This window comes from Coptis chinensis, chromosome 2, assembly GCF_015680905.1.
Source record: "Coptis chinensis isolate HL-2020 chromosome 2, ASM1568090v1, whole genome shotgun sequence".
NCBI classification, from domain to species: domain Eukaryota; kingdom Viridiplantae; phylum Streptophyta; class Magnoliopsida; order Ranunculales; family Ranunculaceae; genus Coptis; species Coptis chinensis.
In genome coordinates this window covers 109,642,751-109,655,388 of record NC_141457.1, presented here as the reverse complement: position 1 = coordinate 109,655,388, position 12,638 = coordinate 109,642,751, and the positions used below count along the sequence as shown (strand labels likewise).

Below are 12,638 nucleotides of genomic sequence, written 5' to 3'. Positions count from 1 at the left end.
AAAAAATTCCAGGAAGATTTGAAACTTTCAGTTCCCCGTCAAAACAAAATTTTCCTCATAATCTGGAAATTTAGTTCCACTTGGTTCCTGTTTGTAGTAGTTTAATACATATGAAAATAGAACATATAGGCCTCAATAAGTAAAGTAAGAATACTACTACATATAGGCCTCATTGCCTCAAAAGAGTCGCCGAGACAAACAGAAAATATACACCCCATGAAAGGAAACTCATCATCAATATACAAGTACGTCACTTAAGAAAACAAGACACGAATGATCATTAACTACCAGACTATAACAAACATCCCCAAACCTAGCTATCAAGACAGTAAATTTCAACAACAATTAAAGTGAACAGATATGTCACTATGTTAGAATGGGATCTTAAGTTTTCCTCTCTTAAGGCCGGAAAGAAATCAGCAGTGAAAAGGAGGCCGTTGTTCTGGAGGTATTTTTCCTTTGAGCCTAGCATGAACATGGTACGGACTTCTGGTTTCTTGGCTAGTCTTGCTATGCTTATTTACTACGAATCTCACTAGGTAGGAGTGTATTTGGGAATTTCCCCCTTTTTAAGGCGAGAGAGACAGTACTCAGCAGTGTCAATGAGGTCCGCAATATTGTGGACAGATTTTTCTTCAGAACCCAGCATGAATATGGTACGGACTTCAGCTTTCTTGGCTAGTCTCGCCGCTAAATTGAGGTGAAGTTTGGGTGAGTTGAAGCTTCGTAATATCTGGCGGTACAAAGAGAGGACTCTTCCTCTATTCCTGGCCAAATCTTCTGTAGTGGCCCATATCAAACCATTTGCCATCAAAGAAGGGAAACTGGAAACAAGTACTTTAGCCTAATGTGCAAGTTAACTCGGGTGTCCTTAAGCACCTGCATCCATGGGACCCCAATTTACCAATTAGCCAATCACACCATACAAAAATTCTACAGGAGAAAAAAGAAAGAAAAGGTACACTAACTGGAAATCTTCATGGAGTATTGATCATAAACGCAAAACTGAAACTATTCGTACTGATCATAAACGCAACGAAAGAAAAGTGCTCCACAACCCCTACGTGAAATTTAAATGCTATGTCATCCTTCTAATGTGATGCTGACTTTTGCAATAAATAATTGCATTGGCCATTGGTTTATAAATGTGGTGGATTATTTATTTGTAAAATATGAAACAGTTACTACTTAGGGAAAACTTAGCTTCCCATTTTCTGCACCAGCTGACCAGCTACAATTTTGACACCTAAATAAGTATACAACCACTCAATCTTCATTTGCTCTAGTATGTGCCCATACAAACTTATTTGTTACATGCAAAGTATAAACTAAATCACAGATACATATCTATTCTACAAAGATCTTGTACCAAAGGAAATACAGAAAAATCCTACTAAAATTTCAGCAAAGTCTCTTCTGTATTTTCGACATTTCATAAACTTAAAACCCTGTCATAATCTGAAAATCATAACAAAATATAACTATTTGCTCAACCAAGCTACTTAACCATCTCGATGAATGCCAGAACAATTTAGTAGAACAATTTAGTAACTCTTATGCCTCGAGACAATTTAGTTCCTTCTCTAGGAAGGCATTAGTTTCTCTAGCACATCTAAAATCTACTAAAATCATTATATAATTTACATCAGGACTGATAGTTCCTCTATACAGTATGAGGCGTCTTTTTATCAAAGTTAATCGACAATAAAATAAATTTACTTTGTTCAAAATCATCACATGATAATCCACCCCTGTAAGATGGTTAGTATTCTTACCATCTTGCAAAACATATTTTTAAACGAGTAAAACTAGCTAACATATATAATAATTCAAACTTACCTACATAGTCTAAAATCATTATAATATAACACACAAATATCCCTACCCACGACCACGATAATCACTTCTACACACTGTTGTGACTGACACGTATATCCATCCGTGTCTCCTCACATAGCCAATTCCCACTCTTAGTAACAGGCAACAGTCTCAGTCGGGATATCAACTCAGGCCCACAAAAAGCTGAGAAGGCTGAATCTATGCGTTTGCGCACTATTTATCATATCTCTCGCCTACTCTTGCGGTCGAGGATTAAAACAACCACTCTTTGGGCTAACATGGGCTATACCTATCTACCTTGGTGATTAGCCAAGGAATTTTTCTAACAACCTTGAACTTAACAAGGAATTTTCAATGCCAAGCCCAATAAAACAACAATACAAAAACAAGAGTCATGGCAGACTAGGGACATCACCCACACATTCAATTTTTCTTATGATATATAAAAGTCTACATAACAAAAATATTCAACTTAAACGATAACAGTAGGCAAACTGCCTATAATAAAATGATAATCCCAATGAACCACAAGAAACATATATTATAATAAAAACTTAAATAACCAATGTCATCACCATTACATGCCTCTTTTCAGGGTTACCTTTCAATACCCATTTAGCAATAAACAATACAAGCTTCATAAAACTTCATCCGCCTATACCATTCAATACTTATTTATCAATATCCATATAAGCTTCATCCATTTCAATTTTTATATCATCTTCGGAACCCTTAGGTTTCCGTGGGTAACACCACCATCAATAAATATTAAATTTCTGTAAATTCCGTACCACATAACCACCGTTCAGTTTAAACAGTTTAAAAGATTACAACAAACCTATTTAACCCTTACGTACATCAAGACGAGTAGTTCCTTTTACTTTCCAAGACTCACGGGATAGTTTCTCGTTTAAATAGAGACATATAGTTTCTAGACTCATACATAAACCACAAATTCATATATGGATACAACATCCATCGCACACATATATCGGTCGCAAAAACTAAAGATATAATATATATTATAGCGGTTGCACCTTCAACTAAGGCTGCCTACGTATCCAATCTTTCAAGATTATAATCAAGCCTTACGTAACTGTTACTATAAATATTCCCCAAATTAGGTTCGTGCACCTAAAAAGAGGGCATAATAGGTTTTCCAGCCAACTTATCGAAGCAATAACTTTCCCTACATTCATCCAAATGACATGCAACCTAATTATTTAGAAACTAGGGTATGTAGACAGTGTTGTAGAAACTGTTAAAACTCGCGAGTTGACTCGAACCGTATAGACATTAAATTAAATCGTTGGAAAAACTGGAAATTTAACAAACCGGAATAAATCGCGAGTTCAATCTTAAATCTTCCGATTTATATACAAGAAATTTATTTGGAACTTCAACAAAAAAATTAAGGAGAAAAAATCCAAACAGAGAATAAGAGATGTAAGAGATCAAATTTGTCGTTATTTACATACCTTTACTTTGAATTTATAACTAAGATTTCATTTTTTCTTCAGGTTTTCCATTGATGGGGGCAGCGCCTGGTTTTGAATCTGAAGAACCCGATGGAGAAGAAAGGAAATTTTAAGAACTTATTTTCTGTTGGGAGATGGGACATCAATTTTTGATGTCTTAAGTTAGGGTGGGTCAGCCATTGACTATAGTGGATTTTTTTGTTGTTTAAGGGAACATCATTTATTATTTTGGTTATTTTGGTTGTAGTTTGACTTTTGACTATAGAAAGTGTGTTGTGGAGGCAAAATTAGACACGGTTTGATGCTAAATTTTTTTTTTTGGGCAAAGTGTCAAACCAACTAGCCACATTTTGGAGGCCACATTTTTTATTTTTTATTTTTTATTTTTGATTTTTGAGTTAGAATAAATTTAGCTTTTTAGAATAAACTTGGAAGTATCAAAATTTGATACAAGGTTTATATATAGAAATAATTTTGTTAAGGAAATTTGTTGTAATTATAAAAAAAATTACAGAAATTGTATCGTTGTATGGAATGTATATATTCTTGATGCAAATTTGACGTAACATCTGCTATTAAATCTTTGAGTACTCGCTGCTTAGCCGATCCGACTAACAATTTAATCCCCGATCACAATCGGGCTCAAAAACTCTCCGAGTACTCGGCCAATTAGGCCCGATTAGCCGAGTAATTGAGTTCACTATTTCAACTATTTCAATGTTAAACATTGAATTCGACATTTAACACATGACGTAACTATAAAATTTTAATCGGAAATTAATACAATTCCATTCCACTATCCGAGATACTTAGCGAAATTCAAGTCAAGATCAATAATTCAATATAATAATCTGGAATTTTTATTTTACCAATAATTGTCTCATTCTCCAAAATAATAAATTGGTTATTTTTTCATTAGAGAATGGTTATAAGAACTCTAGGAAAATGAACTCATGGTCCTTGGTCCATGATCATGAATATACTATATATGAACGACAACTGACTAAAGCAACATTGTAACCCTTTCCGTCGTTCTTCTGATATGATTAACATTTGATATTACATAAAAACACTTGGTTTATTTTTTTTAATATCGAGGTGAACACCTGTCGAGAATTGAACTTTATATATGGAAGTAGGGAATGTTAAACAACCAAATGCAATATTGCATCCATGTTTAGCCTTTCAGTTATGTCTTAAATAATATGTTTTTTAAATTTCATTGGTTTAGAGGATTGAAATAATTATTTTTAAGGAAAAATACAAATCAAAATATTAGTCGTGTCCCGTATATGATATTTTAGAGCTTGTCATGTCCGCATTGTCGTACCCGTGTCCAAATCGAAAACCCTAAACCCTAAACCAAATTGAACACCCTAAACCTTAAACCCATGCAACACATGCTTACAATTTACTTAAATAGGTGGCTGCAAATCCCCCCGCCCCACCCAACAACAAACTTGTCATTTTCCCCTAAAAAATCGTGTACTTCTTGTAAATGAAAAAAAAGGCAGACAAAAACTTCTCGTAAATAACATAGATTTCTTGTAAATGAAAAATTAAAAAGAAGACAAAATGTCCTACTTCATTAATGTCATACTTCATTTTTTGTACTTCAAACAAAACAAAGTTTGTTCTTTAGCAAGCTTTTGTCTATTTCTTTTGTCTTTTCCTCTTCTCTTTTGTCTACTTCATTCTCTTCTTTCTTTTCCTATTCTATATATCAAGCTTAGTCATTTTCAATATGTCCAAAGAGGAAAAGGATGGTACATGATTGCTCCCAAGTTGAAGAAGGTAATAAAGCAAAACCTTAGATGCAATTACTGTGGGAAAATATTCAATGGAGGAGGCATCTTTCGGATGAAAAATCATTTAGGAAGAACTAGAAAAGATACGACACCTTACAAAAGCAATTCAGAAGAAGTTTACTTGAAATTTTAAAAAGATATTGGATAATAAAAAAGTTGCTAAAATTGCACAAAGGCGAGAACAAGATGAACCTTTATTTGTCGATGGTGATGATATACAAGTTGGACTGAAAACAAAGACGACTTTGGGTGATTATGGTGTTGGAACGAAACAAAACACTCTTAATCAAGTTTGGAAAAAAACCGACCGAGAGAAGTGTTGTACTAAGATTTGTAGGTTTGTTTGTGGTTGTGCATTGCCTTTTAACATTGTGAACAACACATATTTTAAAGAAATGATTGATGAAGTTTCTCAATTTGGGAAAGGTCTAAAACCACCCCCTTATTATTAAATTCGGAATACATTTTTAAAGAAGGAAGTAGATGTGGTAAACGAAAAGCTTGAGAAATACAAGGAGTGGAAAAAAACAGGTTGTTCTATTATGTCGGATGGATGGACAGATGGTAAAGGTAGGTCTATCACTAACTTTATTGTGAATAGTCCTATGGGTACAATTTTTTTAAGGTCATATGATACTTCCAACATAATACACGAAGCTCCAAATCTATTCCTTATGTTGGATGATATTGTTGAAGAAGTGGGTGAAGAAAATGTGGTGCAGGTTGTGACGGATGGTGCATCAGCTTATGTAAAAGCGTGAGAGTTACTTATGGATAAGAGGCCACATCTTTTTTGGACTCCTTGTGTTGCCCATTGCATAGACAACATGCTTAAGGACCTTGGAGCGATGGAATTCCCAGTAGCAACCATAAAAAAAGCCAAGAAAGTGACGACTTACATATACGGCCATCCATGGGTTTTGAATCTCATGCGAGAGAACACTAACGGTAGAGAGTTAGCAAGGCCTGCCGTTACTCGATTTGCCACAAATTACCTAACATTGCAAAACATGCTTGATAATCGGCAACCTTTGAGGAGTATGTTCACTTCCAAAGAATGGGAGGATTCAAGCTATTCAAAGAAACTGGAAGCTGTTGAGGTAACTCAAGTTAAGGTTAAATAATTTAAATTAACTGATTTTCTAAATTGAAGTTATATCATTTTCATATTCTAAAACAGTGAAACTAATTCTTTTTTAGGTGAGTAACATCATTATGGGGGATAAGGAATTTTGGGCAGGTGTCAAGTACACCGTCAATTGTGTCGTTCCTTTGGTTAGAGTACTGAAACTTGTTGATGCGGATGATAGGCCTTCCGTTGGCTACATCTACGAGGCTATGAATGGAGCGAAAGAAGGAATTGTCAAGAACTTAGGTGGAGTGGCAAGAAGATATAAAAGTGTTTGGAAAGTTATTGATGCTAGATGGAATCTACAACTTCATAGACCTTTGCATGCTGCGCTGCCGCTTATCTTTTAAATCCCCACTTTCATTTCAGTGAGTCCTTTAAAGCCGATGAGGAAGTGATGAGTGGATACTATGACACTATTGAGCGTATGATTCCATCAAGACAAGAAAGAAGAATCATTGATAAACAACTTGATATATTTAGAGCGGCGGTGGATCTTTTGGAAAAGAGTCTGCGGTGGAATCAAGAAGCACAAAACAACCAGGTAAGTAATTAACTTTAAGTTTAGATGAGTTGTGATTTTGTATAACGTAAGTCTAAGTGTCTAACATTAGTTTGTAACGACTAATCACTAATGGACAATGGACTAATGCACAAACTAGCTTACTGGTGGTCAAGTTTTGGAAATCATTGCAAAGAGTTGCAAAAGGTAGCTATTAGAATTTTGAGCCTAGTTGCTAGTTCTACGGGTTGCGAGCGCAATTGGAGTACATTTGAACAAGTAAGTCAATAGTATACTTACTGAGTTACTGGGCATTACTAATTAACAATTCTAGTTTGTTTCTTTTGCTGAAATTATCAAATTATACTTATAAACCAAAACCATAATGTTATAATTGTAGATACACACAAAGAAGAGAAATAGATTGGAACATAAACGATTGAATGCTCTTGTTTTTGTCAAGTACAATCTTGCACTTGAACAACGTCAAGTTCACCGGGTTCAAGGAACCGATCTAATTTGTTTGGGCGAGTTAGATAATGGCAATGAGTGGATTGTGGAGAGTGAACAACCCGTGCTTCCTCAAGACACCACATGGATGGACATTGTCGATTGCTTTGTTGCACAAGAAAGAGAGCTAAGCCGAAAACGTCGCCGTAAGTAATAAAGGCATAACGTTGAAATAGAATAAGTAATTTGTGTTACCCAAGTAATACCAAATAACTGACTTTTCATCTTAACAATTGATAGGACCAAGAGATTTTAAAAATCTACTAAAGGAAATAACAAGGTCATTGAAGACGAGGAAGAAGAAATTGTAGGTGATATTATGCTGGAAGATGACAACGGTGGGATGGAAGAAGTTGACATGGCTGTCATTGATGACAATGTTCGTGAAAATGAAGTAGTTCCAATTGAAGACAATTGAAGAATGAGTGGAGCTTGAGTCATAACTTTTTGGAGAATGGAGATCACTTGACTAGATTTTAATCATTAGTTATTAGTAATTTAGTAGTCTAGTAATGTTTTAAGATTTTAATTTGGATTTTGAGTATTTTTATTATTGGTTATGTAAAATTGTAATTTGGATTTTTATTATCTTTATTATTTGAAGTCTAAAAAAAATCTTACGATTTACGATACGGTTTAAGATTAAATCTGACTCTTAACCTCTACGGTTTAAGATACGAGTTACGATTCTACAACATTGTATGTAGAATTACTTTTTTATGTACAACTCGAAGTCCCAACCTCAGCCCATCTAGAAGAAAACTTAGGTTGACAACGGTAAAAATCCTGATTGATTTTCAGCAAACTAGATTTTTGACGGGCTATCTTCCGAATGACATAACTCTTTCCAAATGTATCCAAAAGCAACGAGGCTTTTTGCGTTGAAAAGCTAACATATAGAACTTACTTTATTATGTTTTACAAAAATTCTCAATCTTGTTCTAAATATGCAAAACTAGACTCGAACACAGTGTGCAGAAACTGATTTCTGATGCACTATTTTTGTCATCCAAACTTCTAGATATCATAACTAATTCGATAGACATCAGAATGCGATGGAAAACAGACTTGTAAAACTTATTCTTTCATGTTTTCCCAAACACCTAACTCTTATCCCAACTATATAAAAAGGGTATTTTTGTAGTACGTCACACTATATTAGTGCACTTTTGAATTTAGTCACACGAAGTTCAAATATTTGATTTTAGTCACACTCTGTCAACAAGTCTGTCTCAATCTGTATATATATATCGGTTTGTCTAGAGTGCCACTCTAATCTTGCCACTCTAATCTCACACTTCTCCTCAGCCGTCCGATCCACCTCAAGATTTGATGATCTAACACTCCAAATTTCACCCAATCAAGTGGGGGTAAAAACGTCTTTTCATTCTCATCTTCTCAAACAATAAAAAAAAAAAAAAAAACAGATCTATAAAAAAAAAAGGGATCGACTAATATGAGGGAACCTTCTTTTTCCAACTAATTAGTTTCTGTTCTTAGATGCAAGTTCAACTAATCAGAACGAAAAGACACTATTGAATCACGAGTTCGGCAATTCAGACCTTTACATGCAAACCAAAGTCCAAATGGGATAGTTCCAACAAAACAACCAACCTTGCTTTGCTTTTGGAGCATCGTTTTACATCTCAATTACACCAGCAACAAGCCAGAGAAGGGACAAGTATCATTTGGCAATTCAACTACCAGTTGCATCAATTCAAATTTAAACTTCTTTTGACTGTCTTTGTGGATAGAATTGATAGATATGTTGTAACGCCCGTATTTAAAATACGTAATTATTTATTAATTAATTAATTTAATTATTTATATAAAATCTGTTGGATTGGATTTGGGATATGTGGGCCTGGTTTATGGGCCCGAGTCTGCGCTGGGCTTGGGTTTCAAACCCAAGTATATATTCGTATTGTTATAGATAATAGGGTTCTTGGAGAAAAATAAAATAGTAAAAATGGAGGCAGAGATAGAAACTCGTTTGCTGGAAGGTGGAGCGTGACGATTCGGACTAGGAGGATTCGTGGAGCTTTTAATACAGGTGAGTAGATATTGTATGGATTTTTATTTTATAAAATCCTTGTTACTATCGATTTTTCTGTCGTGTTGTTAAAAACTCAAAATCTCTGAATATTTGATATTGAACTATCCTAACTGTTGAAACTCGGAAAACTGAGATGAAACTGTCGAAGTTTGATTTGGGCCCGTTAATGGTGGCGTGAGCCCAAACAAACAGTGGTAGTGTACATGGCTTGAATACTGTTATACTGTATTGTAGGGTGGGTTGATTTCGGTTTGGAGGTTGAACTGTTATACAGTTTCGGATGGGTGGTTAAATGGTTGTGGTGGTTTTGTATTGTTGTTTGATGTCGGGGAATCAAGGGATGGAGATTGGGTGCTGTTGGAGCTCGGAAGAGGGCGTCAATAGCTGCCAAAGCTACAACCAAGAAATCGCCAGTAATTGGTTTGAGCTAGTTTGGTTGAAACTATAAAATTGTGTTATGTTTTGATTGTTGGTTGGTTGATTGATAAAGGGTTGAAGTGGGGTAGTGAGGGTGCGTGAGGGCTGTCGAGTGGAGCTTGTAGAAGCCATTAATGGTGGCCAGAAGTTTACAGATCTAGTTTTAGTGAAGTTTGTGATTTCCAGAAATTTAGGATTTCGTGTTTGTTAAAGTTGTGGGGTTTTTCATCCCCACCAATTTCGGTTGGTTTTTTTATGGTGGCGATCGGAACTGGTGGTGGCCGATTTGGGTGGCTGCTGGAGGAAGAAGATGACCGGCTGGGCCTTGGGCCGGTTTTCGGTTTTTGGGCTATTTTGGTTTTGTTTTGGGCCGGTTTAGATTAAGTTGGTTAGGCCAAAAACTAACTAGATTTCTTGGGCCAGTTTCATTAGTGTGTTGGGCCAGTTTTGATTAAGTGTTGGGCCATTTTCAATTTAGTCTTTGGGCCCAAGATTAGTTTAGTTTGTTATGGGACCAGTTTCATTTTAGTGGTTTGTGGGCCGAACCAATTAAGGTTTTGGGCCAGTTTAAGTTTCATTTTCTATTAGCTTGGGTCGAACCCAATTAGCTTTCTTTGGACCGGTTTTTCGGTTTTGTTTTGGGCTTGGTCCATATGTTTTAAAGTGGGTCAAGTTGATTCACTAGGCCAGCGTAGACTTTTGGGGCCGGGTTTTAAGGTTTGGGCTTGGCCAGTTGGGTCCAAACCATTACCTTAGCCATGACATGAACTTTGACCTTAGCCATGAACCATGGCTATGACTATGAACCTGTTGAACATAGAAACGACAGTTTGACTTTGATAATGATAGTTTGACTTCGACCATGACAGTTTGACTTTGACCATGACGTGTCGACTTTGACTTTGATTTTGACCGTTGACCGTGGATCATTGACTTTGACCGTTGATCGTTGACTGTGGAATGTGGACTTTTTCCAGTTTTTCATATATTTAAAGAATATGGACAAATATAGTAATAAAATATTGTCGAAGATTATATAACATTGTTTGTCATTATCTAATTAGGATTTGATGTGAGTAGTGTGTAAATCATATATATATTGGGCTTTGATTGTGGACTGTTGACTGTTTAATTGTATTACATTTTTATATATTAAATTGTATGGACAAATCAAATGCTAAAATGCTGTGGAAGCTTGTATAATTTTGGGTTGTCATTATCTAATTAAGATTTGACGTTGATATTGTAACATTATATAATATGTTGGGATATATATATTAAATACAATAGTTTTGGAGAACTATATGTATAAACCCTCCATTATTTTATATGTGAGATGCTAGTAGAGTATTGGTGGATATTTCCCACGGGAGTGTGGCGTGGTGCAATAATATATTGGCACGTGAAAGAATGAAAGTGGTTATGAGATATAATTGAGATATTTCTAAATATTTTGGCTTAGTGCAATAATGTATTTGACCTGCACGTGATATAGTGGAATGATTATGAGTCATAAATGGATGACACTTGAATAAATTACGTAACGAAAATCCTATAACCTAGCTACCACAACTCATGTGATTTGGCCCTTCTGGCGTTTGAATTACAATCTGAATGGCCTTTCGCATAAAAAGTAATGTGATTGGCCCTTCCGGCGCTTGATGAATCCGAATGGCCTTCGGGCATAAGTAATGTGATTGGTCCTTCCGGCGTTTGATGAATCTGAATGGCCCTTTCCGGGCGAAATTTCCATCTAATAGTGGCTTGATTATTCCGTTAAGCAAAATAGAACGAGACACGCGATATTTTATGCGAATAGTGGCGATTTTACATAATGGCTTCCGTGGTTACATACGGTGTGCGGCATCCCGCTTTAGGGTAGTTTTCACGCACTGGAGTGGTTCATTATGTAAGGAGGCATGTGGATGTACATGTTCGGCGTTGGGAAGCGATTGTGGTAGCCGGAAACTAGGTAAGACATAGATACGACGTGATTTTAGGGACACACAAAGAAAGCCATAAATAATGTAATTATGGTAATATGTTGGTTAATGATATATCTTTAAATTTATGATTTGTATAGGGTTTTGCAGAAGGGTGGGTCAAACTAATTACTTGTGCAGAGAGGACCACTCTGTAATTGAGCATGGAATGAGGTAAGTATATAATATGCTTGACTGGTTATAGTTTAGTTAGAACCTAAAAGCCTTGTGGAGGAACTAAATGCCTTTTATTATGCGTATGGTTTGTTGTGTGGTTAGTGGGAAGTTAAAAGGCCTCGATGGAGGAACTACCCGCCTTACTTATTGTAGTTAAGAATGTCAGATTAGTTGTTGGGAGTTAAAGAATCGCTCGTGGAGGAACTAACTGCCTTATGGAATGTGTATGTATATGTATAAATATATGTTGTATTTTAGGGCTACTCACACCAGCATTTTTATAATGCTGACCCGATTTGCATGTTTGCTTATTGGGTGTGTTCATTAAATGAACATAGTTGAAAAGTCTTGACAAGTTTAGTGTTGAAGAAGGTTGGTTGCTGCTTGAGGTTTGCGTTAGCGTTGCATTTCAGGATATGTTTTGTTTTCCCTTGAGGTGATATAGAGTTTCAGTTGAGACAAAGTTATTTGTATTTTCATTTGTAAATTTTTGTAATGAAGAGGACTTTTGTTAATTTGAAATTTTTACTGGTTTTTAAATTATCCGCATATTTAAATTGTTTATGGGTTTTTGGGAGTTGAGAGTGCGTCACACCTCGAAGATCGAAGAGTCGGGAACAAATATTGTTTTTTCCGAATTCTGTCGAAATTCGGGGTGTGACATATGTAATTACTATAGTGCACTTTTGGTTATGGTGCTTGCCTATTGGAACGTTTTAATTGACACTTGGATTGTCATT

General features: G+C 35.6%; 1 protein-coding gene, 1 long non-coding RNA gene and 1 pseudogene across 2 annotated transcripts; 2 read left to right on the top strand and 1 right to left on the bottom strand.

Annotated features, from left to right (window-relative positions):
- Nucleotides 1-219: 219 nt before the first annotated feature.
- LOC147520462 (COMPLEX 1 LYR-like protein) lies at nt 220-3,453 on the bottom strand. The gene is made up of 2 exons (XM_086592018.1): nt 3,318-3,453; nt 220-879 (listed from the first exon to the last, which is right to left on the bottom strand). Exon 2 carries the CDS (start codon nt 809-811, stop codon nt 536-538), a length of 276 nt encoding a protein of 91 aa, XP_086448144.1. The 5' UTR covers nt 812-879; nt 3,318-3,453; the 3' UTR covers nt 220-535.
- LOC147520463 (uncharacterized) lies at nt 2,834-3,107 on the top strand. Its single transcript, XR_015212647.1, has 2 exons — nt 2,834-2,963; nt 2,994-3,107. It is a non-coding gene; the product is annotated as an uncharacterized LOC147520463 (long non-coding RNA).
- A 1,634-nt stretch (nt 3,454-5,087) lies between the features above and the next one.
- Nucleotides 5,088-9,706, top strand: LOC147520461 (uncharacterized; annotated as a pseudogene).
- Nucleotides 9,707-12,638: the final 2,932 nt, after the last annotated feature.

Excerpts from the sequence above, each read along its gene's own strand:
- LOC147520462 (XM_086592018.1), bottom strand. The coding sequence starts at position 811 with ATGGCAAATGGTTTGATATGGGCCACTACAGAAGATTTGGCCAGGAAT.